At 34.0% G+C, this 17,877-nt stretch overlaps 1 protein-coding gene across 1 annotated transcript in view; it reads right to left on the bottom strand.

Annotated features, from left to right (window-relative positions):
• CFAP47 (cilia and flagella associated protein 47) overlaps nt 1-17,877 on the bottom strand; it is a 467,323-nt gene that overhangs the window by 102,948 nt on the left and 346,498 nt on the right. Inside the window, exon 50 of the mRNA XM_003805971.5 lies at nt 4,180-4,323. Within this exon, the coding sequence (XP_003806019.4) occupies nt 4,180-4,323 (144 nt within the window). The remainder of the gene's footprint in view (nt 1-4,179; nt 4,324-17,877) is intronic.

Genomic DNA, 17,877 nt, shown 5'->3' with positions numbered 1-17,877 from the left:
ACATATTCACATCAGTATTGTCATGTTTAAAAGATTTCAAGAACTGTTATGCTAGATTAACTTATTTAGGTAAATTGCTAACCTCTTTGGGCCTCAGTTTCCTCATCTATGAAATAAGAAGCACAAACTAGTGGAATTCTCAGTGTTTCTCTCTACTGAAAAGGTTTTTCATGAGTCTATGTTTTGCATTGCATTGTACTGTATTGTATGGCACTGTATGACAGTGAATAGCATCGTATTGTGTTGTATTGTATTGCACTGTATGGCATTCGTAGCTTTGTATGGGATGGTATTGCATGACATTGTATTTTACTGCACTGCACTGTTCTGTACCATACTGTATTGTACTATTTTGCATCCTGTTTCAACACTTTAGGTATCTAAAATACTTATAAGATTGGTGGACCTGAGAACAATCCAGATATTTAACATAAACAGCTAGTAAGAGGGAGAAAGAGAAAAAAATAGTTACAATTAATAAGACCCAGTTGAATTCTTATTCCAAATAACTATGAGGAGTTCTTGAGGGCAAATTTATTTCCACATTTTGAACTGACTCCTGTACTTGTTTATTTTTCAGACATCAGTTCATTCCCTTAAAAGCAGAAATGTGCAGAAAATAAGGTTACCAAATTTATACTGATGAGAGATTATTAAGGAAGGCTCTGCTCACATTTGCTCCTTCAATTTTATAAAAGCACTTTAAGTGCTTTTATGACATTTAAATGTGACTTCTCCCAAAATAAATCAAAGTTCTTAAAATGAAAAGTGTTTTCCCTTCTAGGTAGCTTATGCATATTTTATCTGGGCCTTTCCAATATTTTAACCCACACTGAACTCACAGAGAAAATAATTCTGGAAATAAACAGTAGCTATGACTGAGGAGATGCTTCATGACTCTGGGTTAGTGCAAAGATCAGTGGAACGACTCAGAGTTATAAGGCCAGGGTTCAAATCCCAATGTGACCACCATTAGTTGGTGATTTTTGGCAAAGAATCTCAAGAGTCTGCCCATTTGTGGAACAGGGACTATATTTGTCATGGTTCTTCAGAGAGATGGAACTAGCAGGATGTGTAAAGAAGAGCGAGAAAGAGAGACATTTTAAGAAATTGGCTCACAGAACTGTGGAGGCTTGGTAAATCCAAAATCTGAAGTATATTGGGGTAGGTCAGATTTTATTTTACTAAGGTTTTCAACTGATTGGATGAAGCTCAACCACATTATGGAGGGTAATCTGCTTTATTCAGAGTCCATGGATTCAAATGTTAATCTCATCCAAAAAACACTTTCTCAGAAACATTAAAAATAAAGTTGACCAAGTATCTGGGCCCTGTGGCCTGGCTAAGTTGACACATAAAATTAACCATCGCAGGGACAATAACACCTATTATTTATAATTACTGTGACTATCACACGTGGCAGTGTTGTGATGTAGCTGATTTAGTTCCTACAGTACTAGACATGTACATTGAGTATGAATTTATTGATTAGAGTGGGATTGGTGAATGATTTATTGATGAAAACAACAACAAAATAGTGCTTGTTTTTTAACTCTGAGCCTTAAATTAAAATATTTTTCTAATTATAAAATCAATAGCATTCACTATAATGATTTTAGAAATTCCTGAATAGTATGAAAATGAAAGTTCTTCATAATTTCATGACTAAATGACAGCTACTTAATATATTTGTACAAAATTCCAGGCTCAAAATATCAAGAAAGATATGGATATATAGACATAGACACATAAATATACTGGGGTGTATACAATATACATAATTGATACATTCATATGTACATAAAAATATACACATTTATATTATTCAGAAAATACTATTAAAACTTTAGTTTCAATTATTCAATATATCACAAAAGAAACATTCTTAAATGTCATATGTTTTGTATATCTTTGAATATTCTAACAAATTCATTAGACTGAATCATTGGATTGAAGGAGATAAAAAATAATTAAAAGTTTAAATATACTATAAATGTTCTCTTAAAAAAGTTTTTATCAATTTAAATTTCTGTTGTAATGCATGCGATTGCATCTTTTGATCTGATTCTCATTAAAAATGGGTATTACCATTATCTTTCATATTTCCCTATTCGGAAGGTTAAAACATTCTGATTTAGGTGTTGCTTTCATTTCTTTGATGAGAGGAAAGCTAGAAGATTTCTCTAATTGAAAATAAATATACTGTGGAGCAGTCTTTAAAAAAGGATCCATGTTATTATAGGGGAAAAGTTAATTCTGTCTGAGAGTAAGGATATGAAAAGACCTGTCTGAAGAATTAGGGATACCTTTAATGTTGTCAGGTACATTTTTCCTAGCTTTTAATCTATCTTTCAACCTGTTAATATGTAGGTTAGTATGTTTATTAGAGATCAGTCTTTTTTAGCCTATTAACATAAAATCATAATATTTTGATTTTCCTTCAAATTCTTCTGAACACTTTAACCCTCATGAAGGTTTTCCTTCATGGTTCTTCTGCCCTAGATATTAATGAGGATTTAACTTTTAACATAACACATCTACAGCAATTATCTATTCCTTTGTCTCACCTGCATGATTTCACTGAAAGAGACCCTAAACCTTTACAACTCATGTTAATATTGTTTTTTATTCCTAGTTTCAGCTACAAAGATTCAATTGGCAACTGGATATTGCTATGTAAATATCTTGATGTCAGATCAACACCATGAAGTACAAAACTTTGCTAAGTGTTACAATCTCCAAAACTTTTTTCTTTCCTTCTGAATTTCTTTTTTTTTCTATTGACCAAAATACAAACAAACTCTTATTATTATTTTTTAGAATCAATGCCCTTTTTCATTATCTTCTATAAGGACAGTCATCCAATGCTAGTCTCTGAAATATTTCTCATCTTTAGTGATATTTCTATATTTCCATCACCACCACCACCATAAAATACCTGGTTGTCTTCACTTTAAACTCAATTTGCTGTTGTAGTAGTCTAACTGGCCCAACTTCTCTTCCCAAATCATTTTGAATATTCCTAAATACCACTCTTTAGTCCATGGATTCTGTGATGCTTAATTTCATGTGTCAACTTTGCTGGGCTATACTGCCCAGTTGTATGAACAAACACTAGTCTAGATGTTCCTGTGAAGCTATTTTAGAAATGTGATTAACATTTATGTTAGTATAATTTGAGTAGAGCAAATTATCTTCCATTGAGTAGGCCTCCTCCAATGAGTTGAAGGCCTTAAGTGCAACCACTGATGTTCCTCCAAAAAGAAGCAATTATTTCTCAAGACTGTAACATAGAAAGACTGCCTGAATTTCCAGCCTGCCTGTCCTATCCTGGGGAATTTGGACTCAAGGCTGCAACATTGACATTGACTTTTTAGCCTGCTGGCTTGCCTTGCAGATTTTAGATTTACCAGCTCCCACAATGGTGTCAATTGCAAATCTTTCTCTCTCAATACACACAGACACACAAATACAGACACACACACTCCATCATTTCTGTTTCTGTGAAGAATGCTATCTAATACAAATTCATTCAATAAAGATTTCTTCTTTTGTATAACATTTAAAATGTCTCCACAAGTTTGTCCCTGTTGAACCACTTTTCTTTACTAAGGCCTTGCATCCCTGCTACTCACCCATAAAAGAAAAACTCATTCACCCATTTCCAGGAAACCTGCCCTGAGTATTCCAACTTCTCATCACCTTATTTTACTTGGAACTTGTACTAAAAAGACATGATGTTTAACAACATTCAAATAAAGCTTTATAATTTAGGGGGAAAAATAGTGTTTAGTTTCTTTGGCATATGAGGAAGATTGCTAGTATCTCTTATATTGAAGTAAGCAATGCATATTACATTATTAAAACAATATACTCATTAACATTTTATTAGAAATTTGCTGTATGCTTTTGTATAGTGACAGAAAAATACGTAAAGCTTTTCAATTATGAAAGAGTGGGCACCCTTCTAGCTGAAGTATTTTGATACTATTGACATTAATAGCAGTGGAACTCCAGAATATATGCTACATATAGTTAATACTGAAATAATAAAATTCTTACATAAACATGCAATACAAATTTGGATATGTATTATGCGTGTAAACTATTTCATTCAAAAGTGAATGACGATTTGGATTTATGCAAACTAATAGTGAAACTCTGTCATAATAAACTTACATGTGTCTGCATCATCCAAAATGCTAGATTGTTCTGTTATTGAATCAAGACAGGAGAGGGCTTGATCTTGATCTGTGTCTTCCTCATAATCATCATGTTTCCTTCTTGTAGTACATCTTCTTGTAGTAGAAAATGTAATTGTACCTACAACACATAAGTACAAGATGCCCTATTAATCAGGGTTTAGTTTTCTGAAACAAAAGGTAAGCTACAGATATTAAAGTTACTCTAGCTTAAAACATATAAATATAAAGTGAAAATTAATTCTAGATGTCAGTGTTAGAATTAAACCTGATACCTATTCAGAACATTTTAAGGAAAAGCTCAAGGAAAGAGTTTAAGGAAATGTTTTAAAAATCTCCATTAAAATGGTAATTTTTCAACAACTTTTCTAAGATAATTTTAGAAAGTGGAAAATAATATAAACGCATCAACTTTCAGAATACTTATTGCCCCTGGGTAACTGTTCTTATTTTCTTCCTAAGTCATTTTAATGCTCTATTTATTACCCCATTAAAATAATATTTATTTTATTTTATATAATATCACAATATCCCAAGCATGAAATTTCTTGAAAATATTTAATATATAAAATGTTAAACATTTTGTTATAAAAGTTATTAGTGAGGCCAGGCACAGTGGCTCATGCCTGTAATCCCAGCACTTTGGGAGGCTGAGGAGGGTGGACTGCTTGAGGTCAGGAGTTCGAGACCAGCCTGGCCAACATGATGAAACTTGTTTCTACTAAAAATACAAAAATTAGCCAGGCATGGTGGCACACATCTGTAATCCCAGCTACTTGGGAGGCTGAGGCAGGAGAATTACTTGAACCCGGGAGGCAGAAGTTGCAGTGAGCTGAGATGGCACCACTGCACTCCATCCTGGGCGAAAGAGCAAAACTGTCTCAAAAACAAAACAAAACAAAAAAACAAAAGTTATTACTATAAAAAATCATCACTCTGGAATTTTTTTATACTAAAATTGACCTATATAAGTTGGTATTAATTTTTAAATTAAAGTTTATATTCTTATGGAAATGATTCAGAAATGGTCCCTGACCTCTAAATACCAGCTTGACATAAACAAACCTTTGCACACAAAACTGTATGTTTCTAGCCATGCATCAAAATCAAATAGTTTACAGCAATGCCTATAAATACTGTTTAGTTGAATTATGGTAGTATCCACACTTCATTAATTGTAAAGACAAGAGAACTACAATTAAACACCAATATTTTCTTAGTTTTTACTTGAGAGTAACAAACTCTTCCTGAATTTTTTTTAATAAATTCTATTTTTTTTGGAGTGTGGTCTCCTTAGAGAGAGAGCTTGAAGTAAAATCATCTTGAAATAAGACATAATAATGTGTGTATGTAAAACCAACTTGAAATGAAACGCATATGGAAAACAATTAGCCAAAAGCACAGAGCAAATACCCAATAAATGACATCTTTATTTATGTTCTTATTATTCCTGGTTAGGAGATGGTCCCAAACAGTAAGATACTGTTGGTCACATTGCTCTTGAAGAGGACAGATATCTAAAAGAAAGAAATGCCTAATTTGGAAAAAAAATAATATTTTAACTTGTTTCTGGGGGGAGGTGAGAAATACAGGTGTTTCGTGTGTTGACGGGCAATACAGATGTTTCACGTGTTTCATATTTTTACAGAGTTAGACAGGTGACCAAAAGTCCTGAAAGTTGTAACTTTAGACATGTCCTGTACAATATGACAGCCATTAGTCACATGTGACTACTGAGCAATTAAAATGTTGGTAGTCCTAAATAAGATGTGCTGTGTGAAATATACATTATATTCCACAGACTGTGTAAAACAGAATGTAAAACATACTACTAATAACTGTATGTTAGCTATGTTGTGAAATCATACATTTGGGGTCTGTTCCAAGGTGGCCAAATAGGAACAGCTCCGGTCTGCAGCTCCCAGCATGATCGACGCCGAAGATGGGCGATTTCTGCATTTCCAACTGAAGTACCTGGTTCATCTCACTGGGACTGGTTGGAGAGTGAGTGCAGCCCACAGAGGGTGAGCCTAAGCAGGGCAGGGCATCACCTCACCTAGGAAGCACAAGGGGTTTGGGGATTTGCTTTTCCTAGCCAAGGGAAGCTATGATAGACTCTACCTGGAAAAACGGGAAACTCCTGCCCAAATACTGTGCTTTTCCAACGGTTTTAGCAAATGGCACACCAGGAGATTATATCCCACGACTGGCTTGGCGGGTCCCACGCCCACGGAGCCTTGCTCACTGCTAGTGCAGCAGTCTGAGATCGACCTGCAAGGCAGCAGCCTGGCAGGGGGAGGGGAGTCTGCCATTGCTGAGGCTCGAGTAGGTAAAGAAAGAAGCTGGGGTAGCTTGAACTGGGTGGAGCCCACCGCAGCTCAACAAGGCCTGATGCCTCTGTAGACTCCACCTCTGTGGGCAGGGCATAGCTGAACAAAAGGCATTAGAAACTTCTGCAGACTTACACGTCCCTGTCTGACAGCTCTGAAGAGAGCAGTGGTTCTCCTAGCACGGTGTTTGAGCTCTGAGAACAGACAGACTGCCTCCTCAAGTGGTTCCCTGACCCCCGTGTAGCCTAACTGGGAGACACCTCCCAGTAGGGGCCGACTGACACCTCATACAGGCTGGTGCCCATTTGGGACGAAGCTTCCAGAGGAAGGATCAGGCAGCAATATTTGCTGTTCTGCAATACTTGCTGTTCTGCAGCCTCTACTGGTGATACTCAGGCAAACAGGGTCTGGAGTGGACCTCCAGCAAACTCCAACAGACCTGCAGCTGAGGATAGAGACTTGACAAGATGGTAATATTCTATATTTGTGCTATCCAATATGGTAGCCACTAGCCACATATGGCTAATGTAATATTATTTGGTTTTAATTAACTGAAATTGAAATAGCCACATGTTTCCAGTATCTTTAATACTGGACAGGACAGACATTAAACTGAAAACACATTCTACATAGTAAAGAAAGTATTGCTTCATACAAATTTTGTTTCTGTTTTATTTGTAGCTGTGCATATAATAGAGAATATGTATATGTTTGTGTTTATTGAGTCACAATGTAAAATCAATATTTTTTTAAATTCTAGGCCTTAGACAAAAAAGTTTGAAATCCACTTCTTTTTAAAAATGCATTGTCCTCAGGTACATATATGTCCTCACTGTCCAATGCAGTGACAGCAAGCCACAGGAACAGGCCATGAATTTCTCCAGGCACAGATCATGCCTGTTATGGGCTTTGAATACTTGTAAGACATAACATTTACTATCATCAACAGAACATTTGCTGCTTTTGTTTTCCATTTTAAAAGACAGAGGATAGAGACTTGACAAGACAATGTGACATCTTATATTCACTATCAGCTTCATTTTTCCATTATTGGATCACTTTTATGTTTACATGGAATATAACTGCTATTATGAAACTAAATGTGAATAATTTACTGTACATGTCCATGAAATTAAATAATTTCTTCTATAGTTGCAAAATAAATTAAATCAGAATAAGAATATACTGTAAGAAATTGTATGCAAAGAAGCCACTGGAAGGTTCTCACCGCAGTCCTCTCATTGTCCCACAGTCATGGAACTCTGGGAAGTATTCTTTCTCTGTATTGCTTCCGCTAGAAGATTTCTCCTCCCAACTCCCGCAAAATTCCAGGCTTCTTTGAAAAGCATGACATTAGACTATGCTGCCTGCTATCATCCGTGGGTAGTCATGTACTAGACTCAAGATCACCATCCTATATTTAATAATTTTGCACATGGTGTATTGTTCTTTCTCAGTTACTTCTGGACATTAATCTAGTTGTTCAACTCTCACATAAATCTGAGAACCAATTCTTTCTAATGGGTGTGTAGATATGTATTTGTATATTTGTATATTTTTATGTTTATTTACACACACATACTAATATTATTCTAGGCTTAGTTCTAAAATCTGGATGGAATGTGCAACATAAATTACCAAAAATGACTCAAAACATACCTGACACTGACCTAAGCAAATCTGTAAATAACAGAAGATTGTCATGCTACTTAAAATTTTAGAACGCATTAAAGGTAGAGAGTAAAAGTTGTAGTTTAATATTTAAAGCTAAAATAACACATACTAAAATTTAATAAGCACATTATATGGAAATATAGATTCAAATTACTTATACTCCCCTCCAAAAATAAAAAAAGATATTTTTCTTTCAAATTGGCAATTCTTAACACCTTTGGTAACATTCACCTTAGATAAAAATGTTGAGTGACAGCCCTGATCTCAAACACTGGTAGTGAGAGAGAAAACGGGTATTTTTTTGGAGAGTTATTTTGCAAAATCCACAAACTTCAAAGTGCGTATCACCTTTGACATATCAATTTTGTTATTTATCCTATAAATAACTTGTATATTAAATGTTATCCCTACAGGTAAACTAGCACAGTCAGTGAAGAGTTATATACAAAGATGCTGTTGAAATATTATTCATAAATGCAAAACAACAGGGACTTGATTTCAATCTTGGTATGCATGACTAGTGACATGAATTAAGATTATATATATATATAAAATATATAAATATGCTTTTATGCTATGAATTTTACCAAAATAAAAATGATTATAAGAGAATATTATGAATAATTATACACCAAAAAAATGGATTACTTTAGATTAAATGGAAAATTTCTTAGAAACACATAATCTATGAAAACTGTCTCTTGAAGAACTAGAAGATCTGCATAGATACAAAACTGTGAGGATATTGAATCAGTAATAAAAAACCTTCCAACAAAGTAAAGCCCAAGACCAGATGTCTTCCCTGCTGAATTCTACCAAACATTTAAAGAGGAATTAACATCAATCTTTCTCAAACACCTCCAAACATTTGAAGAGGAGGAAATACTTACTAACTCATTCTAGAAGGGTAGCATTGCCCTGATACCAAACCAGACAAAGACACTACAAGAAAAGAAAACTAAAGTCCAGTATCTCTTGTGAACATTCATGCAGAAATCCTCAACAAAACACTGGCATACTGAATTCAGCAACATAGTAAAAGGATTATACACTATGATCAAATGAAATTAATTTCCAGAATGAATGAATGGTCATTCAACATACAAAAATCAATCAATTTAATATACCACAGTAATAGAATGTAGGAAAACACACACACACACACACACACACACACACACACGACGATCTCACTTAATGCATAGAAAACTTTTGACATAATTCAGGTCAGTTGTGGTGGTTCATGCCTGTAGTCCCAGCACTTTGGGAGGCTGAGGTGGGTGGATAGCTTAAGCCCAGGAGTTCAAGACCAGCCTGAGCAACATGGCAAAATCCCGTTCCTACAAAAAATACAAAAATTAGCCTGGTGTGGTGGCACCCGCCTGTAGTCCCAGCTACTCAGTAGAATCACTTGAGCCTGGGAGGTGAAGGTTGCAGTGAGCCAGGATGGTGCCACTGCACTCCAGCCTGAGGACAGAGTGAGACCCTGTCTCAAAGAAAGAAAGAAAAAAAAGAAAAGAAAAAAGAAAGCACTTGACAGAATTCAACACCCTTTTATGATTAAAAAGAAACATTCAATAAACTAGGAATAGAAGGAAACATCCAAAACACAATAATGGCAATGTAGGATAAACTCACACGTAACATCATATGTAAGGTATAAGACAGAAAGCTCTTCCTCTAAGATCAGAAACAAGACAAGGATGCCTGTATTTTTTCCACTTCTATCCAATATAGTACTGGGTGTTCTAGGCAAAGGAGTTATGAAAAAAGTAATAGAGGCATCCAAATTAGAAAGAAAAAATATTTTTTCTTTTTATATGACATGCTGTATACAGAAAACCTTAAGGATTCCACATAAAAACTTGTTAAAGCATTCAGCAAATGTTCATGAACAAAATCAACATGCAAAATCAGTTACATTTTTATACACTAGCAATGAACAATTTGACTAGGAAATTAAGAAAACAATTTAGTCAGATAAAGCCAATATTTAGATAAACCTACATATGTTACACAATATGCTTGGCTTAAAAAGGAAATCTAATCAGTATTTCAAATACTATCAAGTATAGATGTCCCTCAATTTGCAAAGAGGCTTATATCCTGGTAAAATGATCATAAGTTGAAAATATCATAAGTTGACAATGCACTTTAAACTTACCATATTTTATAAATATACAATGGGTTTATACAGCCATAACCCCCATCATAAGTCAAGGAGTGTCCTAAATGTGTATTGCTTTTGCACCATCATAAAGTTGAAAAGTCATAAGTAGAAACATTATAACTCCAGGACCATCTGTACTCTCACAAATTAAAAGTACATATTTTCCATTCTCACTCATTTCAGTCCATTATAGACTCAGCATATTTTTCTTTCCCCTAACTCACTCATTTAAATTTTATTATGTTTTATTATCCCTTAACAAATAGAAATTGGGCATTCATTTGTAAAATAATTTAAAAGCCCTATATGAGTATTACAAGACTGTATATTATAGAACAGAATGAGAAATCGTTAACTATCACAAAAAATAAAAATTGGTGAAGAGAACTACAGAAGCAATTATGTGTTTACTCAGTAGTTCATGTTTTAATTGAAGGAACATTTTTAAACAATATATCTTAGAAGTATGCCATTAATTTGCCCAGATATTTTTCTCATGAAAAACCTTTTTCTTGACAATGTCAATTTAATTTTGTTTCTAAACATTTTTTTCTTTTCCTTTTACGTATATTTTTTATTGTTAATTAGCTACTGTGGAAGAGACACTCAAATTCTTGTCACATATTATAATGAATAATATTATACTTAGCAACCTGATTGTCAGCAGTAAATCTTCAAATGAAATGCAGCAAATAATGATTACGAGAATAATATATTTTCCAAAACATGATAACTTTTTTTCACAACATATGTACATGCTATGTTTTTGGCCTATATTCCACTCTTCAGGGTAAGGTCAATTGTTCCAACAGGAAACAGAAATAAATATAAAACTTGGTTTGCTGGTGCTTGAGTTTGTCAAAGTAATAGGAAAATTATTAGACTGCTTTGGTAAAACTATAAATATGACAGTAATAATACTGGTATCTAAAAGCAACTCCCCACATTAAGATAACAGCATCATTGAATTAATGGAGATTTTCAGTTTGTCTCAATAGACTATGAGGGGGAAAAAATCTAATAGGAATAGCAATTAAACCCATTATGTTTTTAATAGCACAAGTTTTAATTTTGAAAAACAGACTTGTTTCTTTGCTAAACATTAAGTGGTTGATTTTTCAAAATCATTTTTTCACAGTCAGTAAAACATTTTCTAGTATACAAGTCTTTTTTAATCAAGTTTTTTCCAAGTATATATTATCATATAAAAGCCTGAAGTTTAAAGGCTGAAAAACATAATTTTATATTAATGGGTTTTCCTTTGAAAATAATTTTTAAAATATTTATTGAATGCTTACTGTGTGCTAGGCATATGCTAAATGCTTCCTGTTCATCATCTTAGTTAACTCTTGCAAGAAACATAGGAGTTAATTACTCACTGGGCCCATTTTAAAGCTGAAGAACCTGGGCTTAGGGAAGGTTGTCTTTTTGCCTAGGTCACACAGTTAGTAAGTGGCAAAGGCATATATATTTCCCTGGCATATAATATGAGAAATTATAAATTAAATTGTGCTTGAATATCACAAAATATATTACAGAATAACTAGAATTTTGATTGGAAAAATATAAAAATCACTCACATATGAGGGAACTTCAAAAAGTTTATGGAAAAATGGAATTAAAACATAAGAATAAAAATTATATAAATTTTATTTCTCAACATAAGCTATATCAAGTTCAAGACACTTTTGTAAGTGTTGGTATCAGCCATTTAGTTCATCCCTAAGAAAACTGAGGGTCCTGGAAATTTAACCATGTCAAAGCAGTCTTTATTACATTATTAACTGAAGAAAAATACTGCCCTTTAAAGATTTTTTTAAGATGAGGAAAAAAAAGCAGAAGTCAGAAAGAGTCAAATCCAGACTGTAAGGTAGATGCCTAATGATTTCCCATTGAAAGTCTCACAAAAGTGCCCTTGTCTGATGAGAGGAATGAGCAGGAGCATTGTCATGGTGCAGAAGAACCATCTGGATAAGCTTACCTGGGCATTTTTTTTGCTGAAGCTCTGGATAACTTATTCAAAATACTCTCTTAATAAGCAAATGTTATTGTTCTTTGGCCTTGCAGAAAATCAACAAGCTAAATGCCTTGAGCATCCTAAAAAACTGTTGCCATGACCTTTGCTATCATATTTTGCTTTAACTGGCGCACTTCTACCTCTTGCTTTAATTTACTTTGTATTCGAGATTTTGCCGGTAAAGCCATGTTTTACCTGTTACAACTACTTGAAGAAACGCTTCAGAATCTTGATCTCATTTGTTTAAAATTTCCATTGAAAGCTCTGCTTTTGTTCGCAGTTGATCTGGGTGTGACAGTTTTGGCACTCATCAAGTACAAAGTTTGCTCAACTTTAACTTTTCAGTCACAATTCTGTAAGCTAAACAAATTAAGATGTCTATAGTGTTGGCTATTGTTTTTGCCAGTAACTGTAGGTCCTATTGAATTAGGACTCAAACAGGATGAATTTTTACTCTCAACTTGATGTGCCTGCCACTGTGAACTTCATTTTCAACATAACTTGTACATTCTTAAAATGAGTTACCCATTTGTAAACTGCTGACTTCTTTGGTGTATTGTTCCCATAAACTTTCTGTAAAGCATCAATGATTTCACCATTTTTTCCGCTAAAGCTTCACTGTAAATTTGGTGTTTGCTCTTATTTTAATATCAGCAGAATTCATATTGCTTTCATTGGGTCTCTTTCAAATGATGTCTCATCCTACTTAGAATCTCAAACTAGGTCCTGTTTAGATATGTTATGTCAAGTTAGCATGAGTTTATTTTGGTGCAAAAAGTATTTTGAAACCCATGAATAGATTTTTTTCATAATATGCATTTTCATAAATGTTTTGAAGTATACTTGTCCTTACATAACATTTAATTTGACCTAAAGAGATAGAGCTCAGATACTGCACATTAATCACCTAAACTCTCATCCCTCAGAAAACTGCCGAAAGCCAGTTTCCATAGTAATGGGTAAATCTGGCAAAGCATTTTCTGTCTTTGCAATTGGTCCCCTCACACCCACCTTGCATCATCCTTTGACTCCATGCTTCATTGCCTCCAACTGCTAAGGAGACGTACTGTAAGGAAAATCTCTGTATGACTGGGATTTCATCAATTTGTGAACCATGGAAGCAAATTAGTTCAGTCAAGAAGTTTTGGTATAAGTATCTTCTCTGTGAACATTGTATTACATATGATCAAATAAATTTGAATAAAGTTTTGTTTCTCTAATATCATACTACCCTACAAAATCTATAAAATCATTGAAGCAAGACTATAATGGCCTAAAAAATCTTCCACTAATTTTTCTCTTCCTTCTGTCCCTTTCTTTTTTCCACCCTTCATTTTAAGCTTACTTTTAACCCACTTTCTTTTGTTTTATTGCCCCTTCATTAGGGGACCAAAACAGCAAGGTGGGAAAAAGAAAATTACATGGCTGATGAAAAACAGAGGCTGGGGCAAAATGTTAAAGCAGTGATGGTTCAGATAGCTATTAAAACCACATGCTTCTTTCTGATTCATGTAAGAAAAAAGTAATTCATTACATTTCATCAAAATAAAAAACTGCTCTTCAATAGACATCATGAAGAAAAAAAGGCAAGTTGCAGACCGGGGAAAAGTTTATAAAAACATGTATCTGATAAAGGGTTTGTGTCCAGAATATGTATATAAGTATATATATTCATTATATCATATATATACTATATATAAAAACATGTATCTGATAAAGGATTTGTGTCCAGAATATGTATATAATATATAATTATATATATTCACTATATTATATATATACTATATATAATATATACATACTAGACACAAATCCTTTATCAAATACATGTTTAGGGTATCATATATATATATATATATATACAAATTTTAAAACTCTCAAAATTCAACAATAAAAAAAACCCAATGGGGGAGCAATAGGTAAAGGATTTTAAAAGGCATTTTAGTAAACAAGATACATAGATGACAAATAAAGACATGTAAAGATGCTCAATGTCATTATTCATTATGGAAATGAAAATTTAAACTACACTGTGATCGCAGTATCTACAAATTTAAATAGTTAAAATTAGAATGAGTAACCCTATTAAGTATGGTCAAGAATGTGGAGGAACTGGATTTCTCATACACTGTTGGGAGAAATGGGAAAAGAAACACTCTATTTGGGAAACTATCAGGCAGTTTCTTTAAACAGTATAAACTCAATTACCATGTGATCTAAACATTGCATTCATAAGTTATTTCCCTCAGAGGTATAAAAGCATATGTCCATACAAAGACTTATACTTGAATGTTCATAGCAGCTATATTTTTAATTGCCAAAAAATAGGGAAAAAAAACAAATGTTTATCAACAGGTAAATGGATAAACAAAGTATTGTGGTATATCCTCCATTAAATACTACTCAGCATTAAAAGGAATAAACTATTGATTTAGGCACCATGTAGACTGATCTTAGAATAATTATTTTGCACAAAATAAAACAGCATAAAACTGTGCACACTGTATGATTTCATTTATATACAATGTTTGAAATGCATATAAACTGATTGAAAACAGGTAACTGGTTGCCTAAGGCAAGGGTAGTCTAGCATATGAGGGGGAGGGGAAAAGGGATTAAAAATGGGCACAAAAAACTTTTTGGAGTGACAGTTATACTTATTATCTCAATGGCTTCATAGGCATATACATGCGTTAAAATTTCTCAAAATCTATACATTAAGTATCCACAATTTATTGTATGTCAATTATACAGGAATAAAACTGTTAAAATATACACTGCATGTTTCAGAAATTATACCCATCCCTTCCAGCAAGCACTGCTCAGCAGTATGATAGGAATTGATAAATGTCACCCCAAATCGGAAGTATTGTACAAAGTGCAGAAGTGTAGTTAACAGTCACTTATATGGATCTTTCCAACACGAAGCAATGTCATGTGCGAGAAAATTAATGAAGAATAATGACTGAAGCCACCATATTTATACATCCAGGAGAACTGTAATCTATCTGTCTATCACCTGTGTTTGTTTGTATCTATCTATCTAAAATCTCTGTTAGTTGACCTCTCCTCTTAGGTCCTTAAAGTCAAGTATGTCTCATTGGTATCAAATTGAATTGTCTGACCATTTGTTTAGATTCACTACACTTAGGAGGGTGGCTTTCTAAGCCTCTGTGTAAAGTTTTCATTTATTTTTCTTTCACTTTAGTGTAACCTTTTTCTATGAGTTATTTTTACATTAGCTATAAAAGGAATTTTAGTATTAAAAGTATCTTTCGCTCCTTATCCATGCAATAACAACAGGGAGATCACTTTTCACAAAAGCGTGAAGAGTGGCCAGAGTCAAAGGTTTATCAGTATTTGCAAACCTTTTTGAAATACTGACATATTTTAAAAGATTTAAGAGCCAATTCTTCTAAAGGTTCAGAATTTCTGAAAAATTATCTAACCAAATTAGTAAATTCAATAGGTTATGCTTAAATCCTGACATTTAGAAAATTATCATTGAAGGGTATTTTAAACTTGAAAAGTTTCTAATTGAAAAAAATATATAATGAAATACTTTACAATAAACACTTGTATCTGTGATTCTTATGTAACTGCTATATCTGAGATTCTTATGTCTTACATGAGAAAAACCAACAACCTGCCAAATCACATTTTCATTTGACTGTAAATAACTTTCCACAACATACACAAATTCTTTTGATTGAGCAAGCAGGACAGACAGAGAGACAGACAGACATACAGACACACATACACACACAAAGAAAGAGAGAAGTTTAATTTTTTAAATAAAAATGCTAAGCATATCTTAGTAGCTCAAAATTCAACGAAAAATACTTTCTGTAGAATATAATGGGTGGATTCATCAGCCACTAGAACCTTCTTCCTAAAGTAACCCAAATTTATATTCAATAGAGCATCTATAGCCTTCACTTCCAGTGAGAACTATTTATCTAATATATAATCAAAAATTACAAGTGAGTGTTGGACCTCGTGGCAAACAATTAAGTTGCAGGAATGTCTTTCCTTCAGCATGACAGAGTATAGGCAGTTTCAAATTTACTTTTCTTCAAGCAGGTAAATCTTCCTTGTTCTCATATTTTATTGTACTCTTATTATCGCAATACTAAGTAACTTTTAAAATATATTGGGAGCAACTTTATTTTTGAAAATGCATTGCTTCTTCTATTCATTGTTGACTGGACACCTGCAGCTGTATGCCAGAAATTGGCCTGGAGGCCAAGGCCAGGCTAGCAATTAGAGGACAGATCATCTTATGTAGAGGCAGAAAATGCCGTATGTGACATCACTTGTAGATCTATTTACACAAATGAATTCATGTCTAGACAATCATGTGAGTACAACTTGGGGATAGAATTAATACTCATCTTGATTTTGGTATCAAGAGTCAGAAAGAAAAAGTCTAGTACTCACAAACCCTCTAGGGTAATACCATCATGAGACATCAGAGCATAGGCTACCTGGGAAAGCTAAAATTGTAAACAAAAAGAAAAATGTCCAAAGGACCATGAGAGCATCCAATAATACCAAATATACGATCTCCACAATGCCTCAAGGTCTTGCTTTTAAAAATCACTCCTGTCACCTAAAAGAACATGAACCACTTTGCTGGGCGCGGTGGCTCACGCCTGTAATCCCAGCACTTTGGGAGGCCAAGGCGGGTGGATCATGAGGTCAGGAGATCAAAACCATCCTGGCTAACATGGTGAAACCCCGTCTCTACTAAAAATACAAAAAATTAGCTGAGTGTGGTGGCAGGTGCCTGTAGCCCCAGCTACTCGCGAGGCTGAGGCAGGAGAATGGCGTGAACCCGGGAGGCGGAGCTTGCAGTGAGCCGAGATCATGCCACTGTACTCCAACCTGGGCAACAGAGCAAGACTCTGTCTCAAAAAAAAAAGAACATGAACCACTTTATAGCAAACAATAATTATTTTTTCAAAGACCAATGACACCTGATTGGTTTTGTGTCTACAAGTATGGCAGTCAATATTGCTGATGGCAAAAAACCAAAAAGATCCAAATTCAGTTTCAGCCAAGATATTGATAGCACTCTACCTAGTTTTTTTCACTGAAATAAGCTAGGATAGAGAGGGGACAAAAGAAGTTCCAAATCCCCCATATGCCCATATCATATTTGGAAGTTGTCAAGAGAGGTGTATATAATCATCTGGCATTTTTGGCTTTTGCAAATCAAATTAAGAAGGGAACAGTGAGGAGAAAGAAAAACACAGAAAAAAGCAAAATTTACATTAGATAATATCTCAACTGTTCCTGTGGTACTATGGTCAATAAGTTTCTTTCAATGTCAAAGACTTGGACAAGATGGCTAACTAGACACAGCCAGGAAGAACTTCTCTCACCAAGACAGATCAGAATATTGACGAATATGGCATGCGTCAAGCAGACTGTCTGAAAGAATGCACTGAGAGAGGTTGAAGAGAGGGCCCAGATGTTGGG

Source organism: Pan paniscus, chromosome X, assembly GCF_029289425.2.
Source record: "Pan paniscus chromosome X, NHGRI_mPanPan1-v2.0_pri, whole genome shotgun sequence".
Lineage (NCBI taxonomy): Eukaryota > Metazoa > Chordata > Mammalia > Primates > Hominidae > Pan > Pan paniscus.
Note: the sequence above shows the minus strand (reverse complement) of the source record. Positions and strands in the feature narration are given on the sequence as shown.